At 45.2% G+C, this 16,294-nt stretch overlaps 1 protein-coding gene across 1 annotated transcript in view; it reads left to right on the forward strand.

The window, feature by feature from the left end:
- The first annotated feature begins 1,372 nt into the window (after positions 1 to 1,372).
- The window catches only part of mthfd1l (methylenetetrahydrofolate dehydrogenase (NADP+ dependent) 1 like), a 48,786-nt gene continuing 33,864 nt past the window's right edge, over positions 1,373 to 16,294 (forward strand). Inside the window, exons 1-16 of the mRNA XM_060866114.1 lie at positions 1,373 to 1,671; positions 7,664 to 7,748; positions 7,976 to 8,026; positions 8,136 to 8,189; positions 8,292 to 8,416; positions 9,617 to 9,717; positions 9,956 to 10,092; positions 10,466 to 10,577; positions 10,835 to 10,914; positions 11,228 to 11,325; positions 11,582 to 11,755; positions 12,367 to 12,503; positions 13,900 to 13,946; positions 14,142 to 14,249; positions 14,601 to 14,675; positions 15,876 to 15,978. Coding sequence (XP_060722097.1) covers positions 1,454 to 1,671; positions 7,664 to 7,748; positions 7,976 to 8,026; positions 8,136 to 8,189; positions 8,292 to 8,416; positions 9,617 to 9,717; positions 9,956 to 10,092; positions 10,466 to 10,577; positions 10,835 to 10,914; positions 11,228 to 11,325; positions 11,582 to 11,755; positions 12,367 to 12,503; positions 13,900 to 13,946; positions 14,142 to 14,249; positions 14,601 to 14,675; positions 15,876 to 15,978 — 1,705 coding nt within the window. The 5' untranslated portion in view covers positions 1,373 to 1,453. The remainder of the gene's footprint in view (positions 1,672 to 7,663; positions 7,749 to 7,975; positions 8,027 to 8,135; positions 8,190 to 8,291; positions 8,417 to 9,616; positions 9,718 to 9,955; positions 10,093 to 10,465; positions 10,578 to 10,834; positions 10,915 to 11,227; positions 11,326 to 11,581; positions 11,756 to 12,366; positions 12,504 to 13,899; positions 13,947 to 14,141; positions 14,250 to 14,600; positions 14,676 to 15,875; positions 15,979 to 16,294) is intronic.

A 16,294-nucleotide genomic window follows, 5' to 3' on the forward strand; every position in this document is an offset into this window, starting at 1 on the left:
AAAGGGTTAAGCACCACTGTGGAGTGAGACATGACAGATGTTCAGTGTTCAACATGAACACAACCAAACAGGAGGAAACACCAAAACATCTGCATGACTTCATAATCATCTCTGGATTAAGAAATGTGTTCATATGGGCATTAACTTTAGTACATAATTATATATAAAACATCACATAAACAAATTTCAAACTAATGTAAATAAATCTAGAGTTTACACACACACAAAACTTTGGGTTAAAATGTGACTTGACATAATGTTTCCAATAAAAACTGGACTCATATCAGCTAAAAGATTCACAGCAGAATCATGTGGAGTCTATTATTATTATTATTATTATTATTATTATTATTATCACTATTAATACTAAAAACACACACACTGACACACAAAACACAAAACACACACACTGACACAACATACTGTTTACATGCTGCTTACAATCCAGCAAACTGTTTACATGCTGTTTTGCACGACTTTTCTGCTGTTTTTGCACAAACTGTCCCAACATTTCAGCCGTTTTTGCACATATTGTACAATATCTCAGCCATTTCGCACATACTATATTAACACATACAGTTTTAACACTGGTCGGTCGGCGCTGTTTCTGTTACTGTTTACTATTTATTGTCTTTTGTGTACTGCATTTTTTTTGTATTGTCTTGTAACTTTGTGTCTGCACTGTCTCTTGTCCTGCACTGTCATTGTCCTGCACTGTCTTTTGTCCTGCACTGTCTTGTCTGTCTTGTTTGTCTTGTCCTGCACTGTTTGCACCAGGTTGCACAGTTGCACTTTATGTGGCTAAGACTACTTACAAGTCTTTAGCCCTGTCTTTGTTTTTATGTACTGTAGCACCATGATCCTGGAGAAACGTTGTCTCATTTCACTATGTACTGCAACAGCTATATATGGTTGAAATGACAATAAAAGCTTCTTGACTTGACTTGACTATTGTTGTTGTTATTATTATTATTATTATTATTATTATTTATCAACTTTATAAACATATTCATCTTAAAAGAACATATTTAATAGTTTATAAAATATTTAATAGTATTTAAATTTTTAATTATTTTAATTTAATTTATAATAGTTTTTATTTAATTTAATAGTTTATAAGAAATAAAAGCGATTCTCTTAAGCGAATCAGTGAAACACAAAGTGACACAAAGAGTCGATTTAATGAAGTGAATTACAACAGTAAGAAAAGTGTGCTCGTGTGTGTGTGTGTGTGTGTGTGTGTGTGTGTGTGTGTGTGTGTGTGTGTGTGTGTGTGTGTGTGTGTGTGTGTGTGTGTGTGTGTGTGTGTGTGTGTGTGTGTGTGTGAGTGAGTGAGTGAGTGAGTGAGAGAGACTGACTGACTGACTGACTGACTGCGCGTTGTGTGTGTGTGTGTGCGCTCGCTCGCTCCCGTCTGCCCCTGCACTACCGGTAAGTCTCTGTGTTGGATATCATGAAACTCTCCCCGGTTTTTGTCCACGCGTGTAGAGTCTCTGTGAGTCTACAGAGACCGTTGATCCCCTGGAGAAGCTCGTTACCGGGGAACAGGACAGGGTTTTCGCTGCCGGTTCGGCGCGCGGCGTCCAGCAGCATCGGCGGTACCGGAGCTTCAGAACCGGCTTCCAGCTCGAGTTGTGAGCAAACCGGAGACACGAGGGCACATATCGTCCGGTAAGAACGTTTTTATTTACACAAGATAAATGTTAACTTGTAAAACTAAACAAACAACAAACAAAAGAAAACTTTACTGAAATCAGTTCCACGTGCTGGCGGCATCCGAAGTGATGTAACCTTTACAGGGTTGCCAGATTGTTCTTTAATACATACTTCTGTTATTTAATACACATTTGTTCTTTACTACACACTTATTCTTTAAACACACTTGTTCTTTAAACACACTTGTTCTTTAATGCACACTTGTTCTTTAATGCACACTTGTTCTTTAATACACACTTGTTCTTTAATGCACACTTGTTCTTTAATACACACTTGTTTTTTTTACATACACACTTGTTTTTCTCACACACACTTGTTTAGACTCAGTTTTTTTACCTTACCCAAAAAGCAATTAATTTAGTAAATGACAGACACACTATTCTTTTCTTTTTTTTAGTTTGCACTGGATGATATGATGATAATAAGAAAAAGAATATACAATTTTCTTTTTATGTGTAGACAAAGCAAATAAAAAAATAGTTTATTTAAAATTATATTCAGTACATAAATTACCATTGAGTTCAGTTTGAAAAATGTATTTTATTTATCTGACTGTTAAACACATTAGAAAAGGGAGACTTACATATTACAATGTTTATAATAAATATAATTATAATATATAAAATCAAGTTCTTTCCTGTTATGTTGTGACCAAATCTTACTGTGAATGCATTTCGTTATGTCCTGGAAGATTCAATTAGTGCCTGAATAAATAATATCTTAATTTACTACTAATAATTCAAGTGTTTTTGATTAGATTAGATTAGATTAATAAGAACACTTATCTTTATTTAAACTCACTCACTTTCACTTTATTTATCTGTATTTCTGAAGCATCTTGGACTGAATCTGAAACAAGAGTTTTGTAAAAACATCATTAGTGGGATTGAAATAAAGCTCTATAAGACCAGAATGCTGATGTTTTGGTGACACTTTCAGATTTTTCTGTACACACACACACACACACACACACACACACACAACTCCAGCATGATAATGACCTGCTGAGCCGGAGTAAGTCTGTAAGCCCCTCAGAACTGATGATAACGTTCCTTGATCAAAGTTACGAAACTCTTCCACACTGTTCCCTGAGCAGCTTTCGTAATCGGCGGCCTGCGGGCAGACGTGTCTCTGCAAGTTATCACGTGTCTATCATGTGACCTGGCATAACACACTTCACCTCTTAAAAAAAACAACTTTATTGAATCAGTTTTTGAGTGAATGGCTTATGTAAATTATTTCTGCCGATTTTAAATAAGACCATTGTTAGGGGGAAGTCGTGGCCTAATGGTTAGAGAGTCTGACTTCTTACCCTAAGGTTGTGGGTTCGAGTCTCAGGCCGGCCATGACTGAGGTGCCCTTGAGCAAGGCACAGAACCCCCAACTGCTCCCCGGGCGCCGCAGCATAAATGGCTGCGTACTGCTCCGGTGTGTGTTCACGGTGTGTGTGTGTTCACTGCTGTGTGTGTGCACTTTGGATAGGTTAAATGCAGAGAACGAATTCTGAGTATGGGTCACCGTACTTAACTGTATGTCACGTCACTTTCGTTAGATTTCACAATTTGAAATTGAATTCCTCATGTTGCTTGTCATTAATATTTAATTAGCACCTTAAATAGTGTGGTCATATTTTCACTAATTCAAATATTTTTCTTTAAAAAAAGGAAAAAAACTCCAAATGCATATTTTGAAAAAGTCACAGCAAAATCAAACATTTTCGGTCACAACGATCACAAAATAAAAACGGACTCCTGGAGAGACTGATTCATTATTCTGATTAATTTAGTCCTGCATTTAGTGGCTGAATGATTTTGATTTAAAAATGGTTTGCATGCTGCTTATCTCTCTCAGATAAATTACTATTGTGATCAGGATGACAGCCTGGACGTTGGACCGCAAAGTTCTTAGGAGATTTGATAATGAAGAGAAATTAGCTGAGGTTTTTTTTTTTTGCCTGTCTGTCTGTGTGCGTGCCTGTCTTGTCTGTCTGTGTGCGTGCCTGTCTTGTCTGTCTGTCTGTGTGCCTGTCTTGTCTGTCTGTCTGTGTGCCTGTCTTGTCTGTCTGTCTGTGTGCCTGTCTTGTCTGTCTGTGTGCCTGTCTTGTCTGTCTGTGTGCCTGTCTTGTCTGTCTGTCTGTGTGCCTGTCTTGTCTGTCTGTCTGTCTGTCTGTCTGTGTGCCTGTCCCTGTCTGTCTGTCTGTGTGCCTGTCCCTGTCTGTCTGTCTGTGTGCCTGTCTTGTCTGTCCCTGTCTGTCTGTCTGTGTGCCTATCTTGTCTGTCCCTGTCTGTCTGTGTGCCTGTCTTGTCTGTCTGTGTACCTGTCTTGTCTGTCTGTCTGTGTGCCTGTCTTGTCTGTCTGTCTGTCTGTCTGTCTGTCTTGTCTGTCTGTCTGTGTGCCTGTCTTGTCTGTCTGTCTGTGTGCCTGTCTTGTCTGTCTGTCTGTCTGTGTGCCTGTCTTGTCTGTCTGTCTGTGTGCCTGTCTTGTCTGTCTGTCTGTGTGCCTGTCTTGTCTGTCTGTCTGTGTGCCTGTCTTGTCTGTCTGTCTGTGTGCCTGTCTTGTCTGTCTGTCTGTGTGCCTGTCTTGTCTGTCTGTCTGTGTGCCTATCTTGTCTGTCTGTCTGTGTGCCTGTCTTGTCTGTCTGTGTGCCTGTCTTGTCTGTCTGTCTGTCTGTGTGCCTGTCTTGTCTGTCTGTCTGTCTGTGTGCCTGTCTTGTCTGTCTGTCTGTCTGTGTGCCTGTCTTGTCTGTCTGTCTGTGTGCCTGTCTTGTCTGTCTGTCTGTGTGCCTGTCTTGTCTGTCTGTCTGTGTGCCTGTCTTGTCTGTCTGTGTGCCTGTCTTGTCTGTCTGTCTGTCTGTGTGCCTGTCTTGTCTGTCTGTCTGTCTGTGTGCCTGTCTTGTCTGTCTGTGTGCCTGTCTTGTCTGTCTGTCTGTGTGCCTGTCTTGTCTGTCTGTCTGTGTGCCTGTCTTGTCTGTCTGTCTGTGTGCCTGTCTTGTCTGTCTGTCTGTCTGTGTGCCTGTCTTGTCTGTCTGTCTGTCTGTGTGCCTGTCTTGTCTGTCTGTCTGTCTGTGTGCCTGTCTTGTCTGTCTGTCTGTCTGTGTGCCTGTCTTGTCTGTCTGTCTGTCTGTGTGCCTGTCTTGTCTGTCTGTCTGTCTGTGTGCCTGTCTTGTCTGTCTGTCTGTCTGTGTGCCTGTCTTGTCTGTCTGTCTGTCTGTGTGCCTGTCTTGTCTGTCTGTCTGTCTGTGTGCCTGTCTTGTCTGTCTGTCTGTGTGCCTGTCTTGTCTGTCTGTCTGTCTGTGTGCCTGTCTTGTCTGTCTGTCTGTGTGCCTGTCTTGTCTGTCTGTCTGTGTGCCTGTCTTGTCTGTCTGTCTGTGTGCCTGTCTTGTCTGTCTGTCTGTGTGCCTGTCTTGTCTGTCTGTGTGCCTGTCTTGTCTGTCTGTGTGCCTGTCTTGTCTGTCTGTCTGTCTGTGTGCCTGTCTTGTCTGTCTGTGTGTGCCTGTCTTGTCTGTCTGTCTGTGTGCCTGTCTTGTCTGTCTGTGTGCCTGTCTTGTCTGTCTGTGTGCCTGTCTTGTCTGTCTGTGTGCCTGTCTTGTCTGTCTGTCTGTGTGCCTGTCTTGTCTGTCTGTCTGTGTGCCTGTCTTGTCTGTCTGTCTGTGTGCCTGTCTTGTCTGTCTGTCTGTCTGTCTGTGTGCCTGTCTTGTCTGTCTGTCTGTCTGTGTGCCTGTCTTGTCTGTCTGTCTGTGTGCCTGTCTTGTCTGTCTGTCTGTCTGTGTGCCTGTCTTGTCTGTCTGTCTGTCTGTGTGCCTGTCTTGTCTGTCTGTCTGTCTGTGTGCCTGTCTTGTCTGTCTGTCTGTCTGTGTGCCTGTCTTGTCTGTCTGTCTGTCTGTGTGCCTGTCTTGTCTGTCTGTCTGTCTGTGTGCCTGTCTTGTCTGTCTGTCTGTCTGTGTGCCTGTCTTGTCTGTCTGTCTGTCTGTGTGCCTGTCTTGTCTGTCTGTCTGTCTGTGTGCCTGTCTTGTCTGTCTGTCTGTCTGTGTGCCTGTCTTGTCTGTCTGTCTGTCTGTGTGCCTGTCTTGTCTGTCTGTCTGTCTGTGTGCCTGTCTTGTCTGTCTGTCTGTCTGTGTGCCTGTCTTGTCTGTCTGTCTGTGTGCCTGTCTTGTCTGTCTGTCTGTCTGTGTGTGCCTGTCTTGTCTGTCTGTGTGTGCCTGTCTTGTCTGTCTGTGTGTGCCTGTCTTGTCTGTCTGTCTGTCTGTGTGCCTGTCTTGTCTGTCTGTGTGCCTGTCTTGTCTGTCTGTCTGTGTGCCTGTCTTGTCTGTCTGTCTGTGTGCCTGTCTTGTCTGTCTGTGTGCCTGTCTTGTCTGTCTGTCTGTCTGTCTGTCTTGTCTGTCTGTCTGTGTGCCTGTCTTGTCTGTCTGTCTGTGTGCCTGTCTTGTCTGTCTGTGTGCCTGTCTTGTCTGTCTGTGTGCCTATCTTGTCTGTCTGTCTGTGTGCCTGTCTTGTCTGTCTGTCTGTGTGCCTGTCTTGTCTGTCTGTCTGTGTGCCTGTCTTGTCTGTCTGTCTGTGTGCCTGTCTTGTCTGTCTGTCTGTGTGCCTGTCTTGTCTGTCTGTCTGTGTGCCTGTCTTGTCTGTCTGTCTGTGTGCCTGTCTTGTCTGTCTGTCTGTGTGCCTGTCTTGTCTGTCTGTCTGTGTGCCTGTCTTGTCTGTCTGTCTGTGTGCCTGTCTTGTCTGTCTGTGTGCCTGTCTTGTCTGTCTGTGTGCCTGTCTTGTCTGTCTGTGTACCTGTCTTGTCTGTCTGTCTGTGTGCCTGTCTTGTCTGTCTGTCTGTGTGCCTGTCTTGTCTGTCTGTGTGCCTGTCTTGTCTGTCTGTCTGTCTGTCTGTCTTGTCTGTCTGTCTGTGTGCCTGTCTTGTCTGTCTGTCTGTGTGCCTGTCTTGTCTGTCTGTGTGCCTGTCTTGTCTGTCTGTGTGCCTATCTTGTCTGTCTGTCTGTGTGCCTATCTTGTCTGTGTGCCTGTCTTGTCTGTCTGTCTGTGTGCCTGTCTTGTCTGTCTGTCTGTCTGTCTGTCTGTCTGTGTGCCTGTCTTGTCTGTCTGTCTGTGTGCCTGTCTTGTCTGTCTGTCTGTGTGCCTGTCTTGTCTGTCTGTCTGTGTGCCTGTCTTGTCTGTCTGTCTGTGTGCCTGTCTTGTCTGTCTGTCTGTGTGCCTGTCTTGTCTGTCTGTCTGTGTGCCTGTCTTGTCTGTCTGTCTGTGTGCCTGTCTTGTCTGTCTGTCTGTGTGCCTGTCTTGTCTGCCTGTGTGCCTATCTTGTCTGTCTGTCTTTGTGCCTGTCTTGTCTGTCTGTGTGCCTGTCTTGTCTGTCTGTCTGTGTGCCTGCCTTGTCTGCGTGCCTGTCTTGTCTGTGTGCCTGTCTTGTCTGTCTGTCTGTGTGCCTGCCTTGTCTGTGTGCCTGTCTTGTCTGTCTGTGTGCCTGCCTTGTCTGCGTGCCTGTCTTGTCTGTGTGCCTGTCTTGTCTTGTCTGTCTGTCTGTGTGCCTGTCTTGTCTGCCTGTGTGTCTTGTCTGTGTGCCTGCCTGCCTGTCTTGTCTGTCTGTTTGTGTGCCTGCTTGCCTGTCTTGTCTGTCTGTCTGTCTGTGTGCCTGCCTGCCTGTCTGTGTGCCTGCCTGTCTGTGTGCCTGCCTGCCTGTCTTGTCTGTGTGCCTGTCTGTCTGTGTGCCTGTCTGTCTGTCTTGTCTGTGTGCCTGCCTGTCTTGTCTGTCTGTCTGTGTGCCTGCCTGTCTGTCTGTGTGCCTGTCTTGTCTGTCTGTCTGTGTGCCTGCCTGCCTGCCTGCCTGTCTTGTCTGTCTGTCTGTGTGCCTGCCTGTCTGTCTGTGTGCCTGCCTGTCTGTCTGTGTGCCTGTCTGTGTAATAATCTGTATTTTAGATGGATCTTCTGAGCGTGTTTTTGTGTGTCTGTAACAGAGAGATCCTCCAGAGGAGCAGAGAGGAGCTCGCTGCTGTAGTGAAAACTCACCCAGGTATCAAACCCACCCTGGCCATCATACAGGTAACATACTGACTGCACCAACCACATTAACTCCTGTTACACCCACCGCTTACATCTGATTGGTCGAGCACTAAATATGAGTAATAAATCTAAGAGTAGAAATTTTTTCTATTTAATATAATTTTAAATTATATGGAAGTAGTTTTATATATAAGGTATTACAAAATAAGCTTTTTATTTTTATTTATTATACTATGTGTGTGTGTGTGTGTGTGTGTGTGTGACAGGCAGGTGAAGATGACACTTTACTGGACATCAATAAGAAGATGGCAGGAAAGGTGTGTGTTATTTTATCACAGCTGCCCAAAATGACCATGTTTACTTTAAACACACGTCCACATTACACAGAACCTGTAGAACTTTTGTTTTTCCTTTTTGCTCTTGCAGGTCGGACTGAACGTGACGCAGATCTGTCTGCCGAGCCTCTGCACGCAGGATGAGGTGTGTTACTGAAACACGGCAGGACAAATTGGCTGTTTGTCTGATAAAATTAGATTAGATTAGATTTGAGCCTCTTGCTCCTAATCTCGTCTTGTTGTGTAGGTCATAGAGGAGGTGCTGAGGCTGAACGACGACCCGAACGTTCACGGCGTGTTCCTGTGTCTTCCTCCATCTTTCCTTCCCCGCAGAGTTCTCAACTCCATCAAACCTGAGAAAGATGTGGATGGGTATTTAAAACTTGGGTCTTCCCTCTATTTTCTCAGCTTCATGTTCCCTTAGACAAATGATCTGCTTTATTAATCTTTCAGTAAAGTCTTGTGTAAGCGATTTCATGGTCAAACCCAACTTTCTGAAAACGCTGTGCGTGTGTCTTTGTGTGTGTGTGTGTGTGTGTCTTTGTCTGTGTGTGTGTGTGTCTTTGTCTGTGTGTGTGTGTGTGTGTCTTTGTCTGTGTGTGTGTGTGTCTTTGTCTGTGTGTGTGTGTGTCTTTGTCTGTGTGTGTGTGTGTGTGTCTTTGTCTGTGTGTGTGTGTGTCTTTGTCTGTGTGTGTGTGTCTTTGTCTGTGTGTGTGTGTGTCTTTGTCTGTGTGTGTGTGTGTGTGTGTCTTTGTCTGTGTGTGTGTGTGTGTGTGTGTCTTTGTCTGTGTGTGTGTGTCTTTGTCTGTGTGTGTGTGTCTTTGTCTGTGTGTGTGTCTTTGTCTGTGTGTGTGTCTTTGTCTGTGTGTGTGTGTCTTTGTCTGTGTGTGTGTCTTTGTCTGTGTGTGTGTCTTTGTCTGTGTGTGTCTTTGTCTGTGTGTGTGTCTTTGTCTGTGTGTGTGTCTTTGTCTGTGTGTGTCTTTGTCTGTGTGTGTCTTTGTCTGTGTGTGTCTTTGTCTGTGTGTGTCTTTGTCTGTGTGTGTGTCTTTGTCTGTGTGTGTGTCTTTGTCTGTGTGTGTGTGTCTTTGTCTTTGTGTGTGTGTGTCTTTGTGTGTGTGTGTCTTTGTCTTTGTGTGTGTGTGTCTTTGTCTTTGTGTGTGTGTGTCTTTGTCTTTGTGTGTGTGTGTCTTTGTCTGTGTGTGTCTTTGTCTGTGTGTGTGTGTGTGTGTGTGTCTTTGTCTGTGTGTGTCTCTGTCTGTGCGTGCGCGTGTGTCTCTGTCTGTGCGTGCGCGTGTGTGTCTGTCTGTGCGTGCGCGTGTGTGTCTGTCTGTGCGTGCGCGTGTGTCTCTGTCTGTGCGTGCGCGTGTGTCTCTGTCTGTGCGTGCGCGTGTGTCTCTGTCTGTGCGTGCGCGTGTGTCTCTGTCTGTGCGTGCGCGTGTGTCTCTGTCTGTGCGTGCGCGTGTGTCTGTCTGTGCGTGCGCGTGTGTCTGTCTGTGCGTGCGCGTGTGTCTGTCTGTGCGTGCGCGTGTGTCTGTCTGTGCGTGCGTGTGTGTCTCTGTCTGTGTGATTCAGGGTCTCGGACCTGAACGTGGGCCGACTGGTGTCAGGAGGTCTGTCTGAAGGCTTTCTCTCCCCGGTAACAGGAGCAGTGTTGGAGCTGCTGGACAGACACGGTGGTGACACACTGTTTTTCTCTTCTTTAATTTGTGTGATTTGGTAGTCAGAATCTCCAGGCCATGATCAGGACTCCTGATGTACTGTAGCTGTGACTGTGTTAATGTCTCCAGAGAGTTTAACATGTGTATGAGACCCTGAACACTTCCATGTTTGTTACTTGTGTTATTCAGTTGCGTATGTTCTCCTCAGACTGAACCAGAGCTCTGAGCTGAATTTTAATGTGTCTGTGTTCAGCTGCTCCTCTGGCTGGGAAGAAGGCGGTGCTGGTGGGTCTGGACGGGCCTCTGAATGCGGTGCTCCAGTGTCTGCTGCAGAACCAAGGTGTAAAGGTGCAGATGAGCCGCTGGAGCTCAGAGCAGCTGCACAAGCAGGTAGTGTTGAAAGATTAGATCTGTGATCTGATCCAGGATCGAATAAAGACCTGTTCAGGTCTGTTTGGGTGGGAATGTGTGTTTTGTCTGTGTGTGTTTGTGTTTGTGTTCCATTTTGGTTTATATATGATATTTTTGTGTGTGTAAATGTGTAATTGTGTGTGTGTGTGTGTTTGTACATGCCAGCAGGGGGCAGTGTAGCTTCATTTGTTTCGTTCACAGATCACTGGATTAGTTGAACATGTGAATTTGTATCTTTTGAGTAAAGAATATTCCAGAGTGTAAGACTGTAAGAAGATGGAGCAGTTCTGTTGGTGGCATCTTTGTGTTTATTCACACTGTTTTTTTTCACACTGTTATTCACACTGTTCAGGTGAAGGAGGCTGATGTGGTCGTGTTGATGGGAGACGAACACACGACTCTCCCAAACACCTGCTTCAAACCTGGAGTGACCCTCATTAACTGTGGCCCTGCGTTACTCCCAGGTGTGAGCTCTTCTCACTACTTCTCTGGCTCCTCACACGTTCGTCACTCCTTTTTGTCTCATTCTCTTTTTTCTATATCGTCATTCTCTTTTGTTTGCTCGGTCTCGTCTCACCTTTTTCTCACGCGCTCGCTCTCTTCTCGATTTCTTTCCACACGTCTTTTTCTCTTTTCTTGTTGCTCCTCTTCTTGCTGTGTGTAACTTGTACCTATAGTGTTTGTGTGGAATATGATGGATGTTCTCTGCTCTATCTCGCAGCGTTCTCTGCACACGACAAGAAGCCTGAGGCTGAATCCTGGCCAGATGTTGGAATCATAAGCGCAGCTGTCAGGATGCAGGTCAGACGTCACCCAGTGGTTCTTGCTGTCATTGCAGCTTCCAGGGACATTAGAACTTTCTTTTTGTTATGTATATTAAAGGTGTGGTCTGCAATTTGGCTGTGAATTAAAACTATTTTATTCATATGTCAACAATCCAAGGATAAAAAAACTGCATCAGGAATTTAAAGGAAATGTAAAAGATGAGAAGGCAAAGCTTACACCACCTACACGATCTGTTCACTGTCAAGATCACACACAAACACACGTGCACATACACTTTCAAAACCAGTAATTAAAACTGTAAAATTATTTTGACTTTTTCCTCTAACAGAACGTGGTGAAGAGCAGCAGGAGGTGGGTGGAAGGTCAGCAGTATCAGCCATGGAAGCTCCGTCCCCTGAAGCTCCAGCCGCTGTGTCCTGTCCCCAGGTAAGAACGCAGTACAGCCCCTTCACCATGAGCTCATTACCACGATCCTCTGTGGATTAGTTAGTTATAGCAGAATGATGTTGTTGTTGTTTGTTGTTTATTTTTTATTCCTTGCTGTTAAATATAAAATGACTAATATAAATATTTAAATGTGGTGAACACTAACAATGTGTTAGGATGATTTGTATTTTATTTCTTCTTATTCTGAATACACGTCACCGTGTTCATGAGTCTGTCTTGTTCGTCATGTCCACAGTGACATCGAGATCTCCCGAGCTCAGACTCCGAAGCCCGTAGTGCAGCTGGCGGAGGAAATCGGCTTGTTGCCAGAGGAGTTGGAGGCGTACGGACGCTCAAAAGCCAAGGTTCAGCTCTCGGTACTCAAACGCCTGCAACAGCAACCTGACGGCAAATACGTCCTGGTAGCAGGGTGAGGCAACGAGATTTTTTGGTGTATATTAAAAGTGCAGTCTGCAATTCCTACTTTTTCAATACGTGTGAGTGAGTGTGTGAGAGTCCACGTCCGTGTGAGTGAGTGTGCGAGAGTGCACGTGCATGTGAGTGTGCGAGAGTGCACGTGTGTGAGAGTATGAGTGTGAGTGCACGTGCATGTGAGTGTGTGTGCGAGAGTGCACGTGTGTGTGAGTGAGTGTATAAGAGTGTGAGTGCACGTGCGTGTGAGTGAGTGTATAAGAGTGCATGAGCGTGTTACTGTGTGTGTTGGTCCTGCCAGAGGCCTGTTGCCCCTTTGATGCCCCTTTAATGCCCCTTTAGATTCCTTTAAATGTGCAAAGCCGTGCACAACCTCCTTTTATTGCGTTAGAGGACAGGAATAAAGACCTGAATAAAGGAGCTGCATTATGGTGCAGTGTCGATCGTCACCTGAATCCAGAAATCTGTGTAAATGACTTGATTCACTGTTCAGTTTGAAAATATTTTCTGTGAACAGTGTGTGTGTCTGTGTGGGCGCGCGTGTGTGTGCGCGTGTGTGTGTGTGTGTGTGTGCGCGCGTGCGTGTGTGTGTGCGCGTGTGTGTTGTAGCATCACTCCGACTCCTCTTGGTGAAGGGAAGAGCACAGTGACGATCGGTCTGGTCCAGGCTCTCTCAGCTCATCTCAAACTCAACTCTTTCGCCTGCCTCAGACAACCATCTCAGGGTCCTACATTCGGAGTCAAAGGTGTCTGTGTCTGTGTTTGTTTGTGTGGGTTTGTTTGTGTGGATCTGTCTGTGTGTGTGTGTGTGGATCTGTCTGTGTGTGTGTGGATCTGTCTGTGTGTGTGTGGATCTGTCTGTGTGTGTGTGGATCTGTCTGTGTGTGTGTGGATCTGTCTGTGTGTGTGTGGATCTGTCTGTGTGTGTGTGGATCTGTCTGTGTGTGTGTGGATCTGTCTGTGTGTGTGTGTGGATCTGTCTGTGTGTGTGTGTGGATCTGTCTGTGTGTGTGTGTGGATCTGTCTGTGTGTGTGTGTGGATCTGTCTGTGTGTGTGTGTGTATCTGTCTGTGTGTGTATCTGTCTGTGTGTGTATCTGTCTGTGTGTGTATCTGTCTGTGTGTGCATCTGTCTGTGTGTGCATCTGTCTGTGTGTGCATCTGTCTGTGTGTGCATCTGTCTGTGTGTGCATCTGTCTGTGTGTGCATCTGTCTGTGTGTGCATCTGTCTGTGTGTGCATCTGTCTGTGTGTGCATCTGTCTGTGTGTGCATCTGTCTGTGTGTGCATCTGTCTGTGTGTGCATCTGTCTGTGTGTGCATCTGTCTGTGTGTGCATCTGTCTGTGTGTGCATCTGTCTGTGTGTGCATCTGTCTGTGTGTGCATCTGTCTGTGTGTGTGTATCTCTGTGTGTGTGTATCTCTGTGTGTGTGTATCTCTGTGTGTGTGTATCTCTGTGAGTGTGTATCTCTGTGAGTGTGTGTTTGTGTATCTGTCTGTGTGTTTGTGTATCTGTGTGTGTGTGTGTGTGTATCTGTGTGTGTGTGTATCTGTGTGTGTGTGTATCTGTGTGTGTGTGTATCTGTGTGTGTGTGTGTGTGTATCTGTGTGTGTGTGTGTGTCTATCTGTGTGTGTGTGTGTATCTGTCTGTCAATCTGTCTGTCTGTGTGTATCTGTCTGCGTGTGTGTGTATCTGTCTGTGTGTGTGTGTGTCTGTCTGTGTGTGTGTATCTGTCTGTCAATCTGTCTGTGTATGTGTATCTGTCTGTGTGCGTGTGTGTGTGTGTATCTGTCTATCTATCTGTCTGTCTGTGTGTGTGTGTGTGTGTGTGTGTGTGTGTATCTGTCTGTGTGTGTGTGTATCTGTCTGTCTGTCTGCGTTTGTGTATCTGTCTGTCTGTGTGTATCTGTCTGTCTGTCTGTCTGTGTGTCTGTGTGTTTGTCTCTTTCTGTGTGGGTGTGTGTCTGTGTGTCTGCGTCTCTGTGTGTGTGTGTCTGTCTGTCTGTCTGTGTGTAACTATGTGGTTGTGTGTCTGTGTGTGTCTTTGTGTGAAGCTGTTTGAGATATGTTTATGTATCCAAAAGTATAATTCTGTCTCTCTCTCTCTGTCTCTCTCTCTTTCTCCCCCCCCCCTCCCCCCAGGTGGAGCAGCAGGTGGAGGATATGCTCAGGTTATCCCTATGGAGGAGGTGAGAGATCACCTGTGTGTTGTTGCCCTGTGTCACCCCCACTTTGTGTGAATACTAATAGCTCTTTATAGCAGTGAACAGATGGAGATGGTGACTGTCACAGTTCTGTTATGTTTGTTATGTTACATGTTCACACAGCTGTGTGATGATCCTTTACACAGGTTCAGCTAAATCCAGATGTTTCTCTGTCCTCAGTTTAATCTCCACTTGACCGGTGACATTCATGCCATTACAGCAGCTAATAACCTGGTGGCTGCAGCCGTGGACGCGCGAATGCTACACGAAGCCACGCAGTCTGATAAGGTCTGATCTTATTACTGGGAACAACACCACTGAAGCTCAGTGTGTGAAGATTTCAGTCGTATATTTAACATTTACACATTTACTGTCTTCAGTGTTGCTCTTTTTTATTCTTTGTCATTTCTGACCTAATCTCATGTTGTTACACCAGGATATTACAGTCCTGAATCAAGACCTGATTCTCTCTCTGTCTCTCTCTCTCCCTCCCTCTCTCTCCCTCTCTCTCTCTCTCTCTCCCTCTCCGTCTCCCTGCCTGTCTCTCTCTCTCTCTCTCTCTCTCTCTCTCTCTCTCTCTCTCTCTCTCTCTCTCTGCCTCTCCCTGTCTGTCCCCCCCCCCCCTCTTCTCTCTCTCAGGCCCTGTATAAAAGACTCGTGCCCTCAGTTAATGGAGTGAGACGCTTCTCTTCCATCCAGCTGAAGCGACTGTTGGTAAAGTAAACGTAGACAGTAAACGTATACGTAGACGTATTATCATAAACAGCCTTGTTTGTAGATGTTAGGAAGTAAAAAAAAGCTTGGAATTAAGAGAGAGACAGATTGAGACGGACAGACAAACAGATAACAAATTTCATTCATTCATTCATTCATTCATTCATCTTCTACCGCTTATCCGAACTACCTCGGGTCACGGGGAGCCTGTGCCTATCTCAGGCGTCATTGGGCATCAAGGCAGGATTCACCCTGGACGGAGTCAAATTTCATTCATACGGTTTAATATTTTGTTAATACTTCCTAGCGACTCGCTTCATGAGTGGCCCAGGTTTTATCCTGGGATTAATGATAGAGGCTTACGATAACCCAGTGAGCTACCATGAAGAATCTGTAGCATTATTTTAAGACCTTCAGCACACGACATCACAAGCAGAGAGAAAGCATACGGTAGGTGCAGTACACCGTTCCTCCACTAGGAGTCATAATAACCCAGCTCCAAACTCTCATCACGAGGCCCTGCTTCACACCGAGGCTCTACATTTTCTTACTTTTTCCTCTCTGTAACGGTATTCGGCGTCATGAGGTCGATTACCCGGACAAGAGGCTTAAGATAATACTTGAGAACACTGAGCTTATTTAGACTCCGCTGAGATTTGACCAGTTCTCAGAAAGTGAGATCCAGAGATCAAGAGCGAGTAATGAAACATGGCACTGTTTCTCATAATACAGCAAAGGTGTGTGTTCTGAAGACATTCTCCAGTAAAGACATTTTATCATAGCTTTGAATCATAGAAATAAATCATCTCATGATGCTTTAAACGGATAACCGAATGGTCCTTTGAACGTATCATCTCGTGGTGTTTCGACTCCCTTTTGTGTTACATTAAACAAACCGTCTCATGAAGCTGTAAATGAATCATCTTGGTGACGCTGTAAAAATAGAACGTTTTGGTGGTGCCGTGACCCCGCGAATGAGTCGCCTCGGTGGCACCGTGAACCGAATCCTCTCACGGCCCATTAAATGAGTCTCAGATTGTTTATTTAATTAGAGGATTACGAATATTAAGGCTGTGAGCTTCTGGAGCAAATTTTGGCTGATCTGATTATCACTATTTCATGATTTGGATATTGAAGTATTAAAGAAATACAAATTCCATAATAAAATCTATCCCTTTCTCTTCTCTTCTTTCATCCCAGCATCTTGGAATCGACAAATCGGACCCTAGCACCCTCACGCCTGAGGAGATCCGCGCCTTCGTCCGGCTGGACCTCGACCCCGCGAAGGTCACGTGGCAGAGAGGTAGGAACCGTGGCCTTTATAGCAGATGACATTTACGACCCCCTTGTGAACCCCTTTTGCTGTGAATTAGCTGTGTGAGATGTCAGAAAGGGGAAATAGAAGGTTCTGTGTGAACGGCACCTGCGCTAACACTCTCTACTGGAGCTCTGAGGACTTTCTCCATGTTTCCTTTAACCCCTGGAAGGTTGAGGCATCTGATGGAACGATATGTGACAAAATAATAATGCTTTTGCATCACATCCTGTAGATCAGAATCTTGACAGTAAATAAGAACGCTCTCCTAAAATATGGTTCTATTGGCTGAGGTATGCAGCTC

The sequence above is a fragment of the Tachysurus vachellii genome, chromosome 3 (genome assembly GCF_030014155.1).
Source record: "Tachysurus vachellii isolate PV-2020 chromosome 3, HZAU_Pvac_v1, whole genome shotgun sequence".
NCBI classification, from domain to species: domain Eukaryota; kingdom Metazoa; phylum Chordata; class Actinopteri; order Siluriformes; family Bagridae; genus Tachysurus; species Tachysurus vachellii.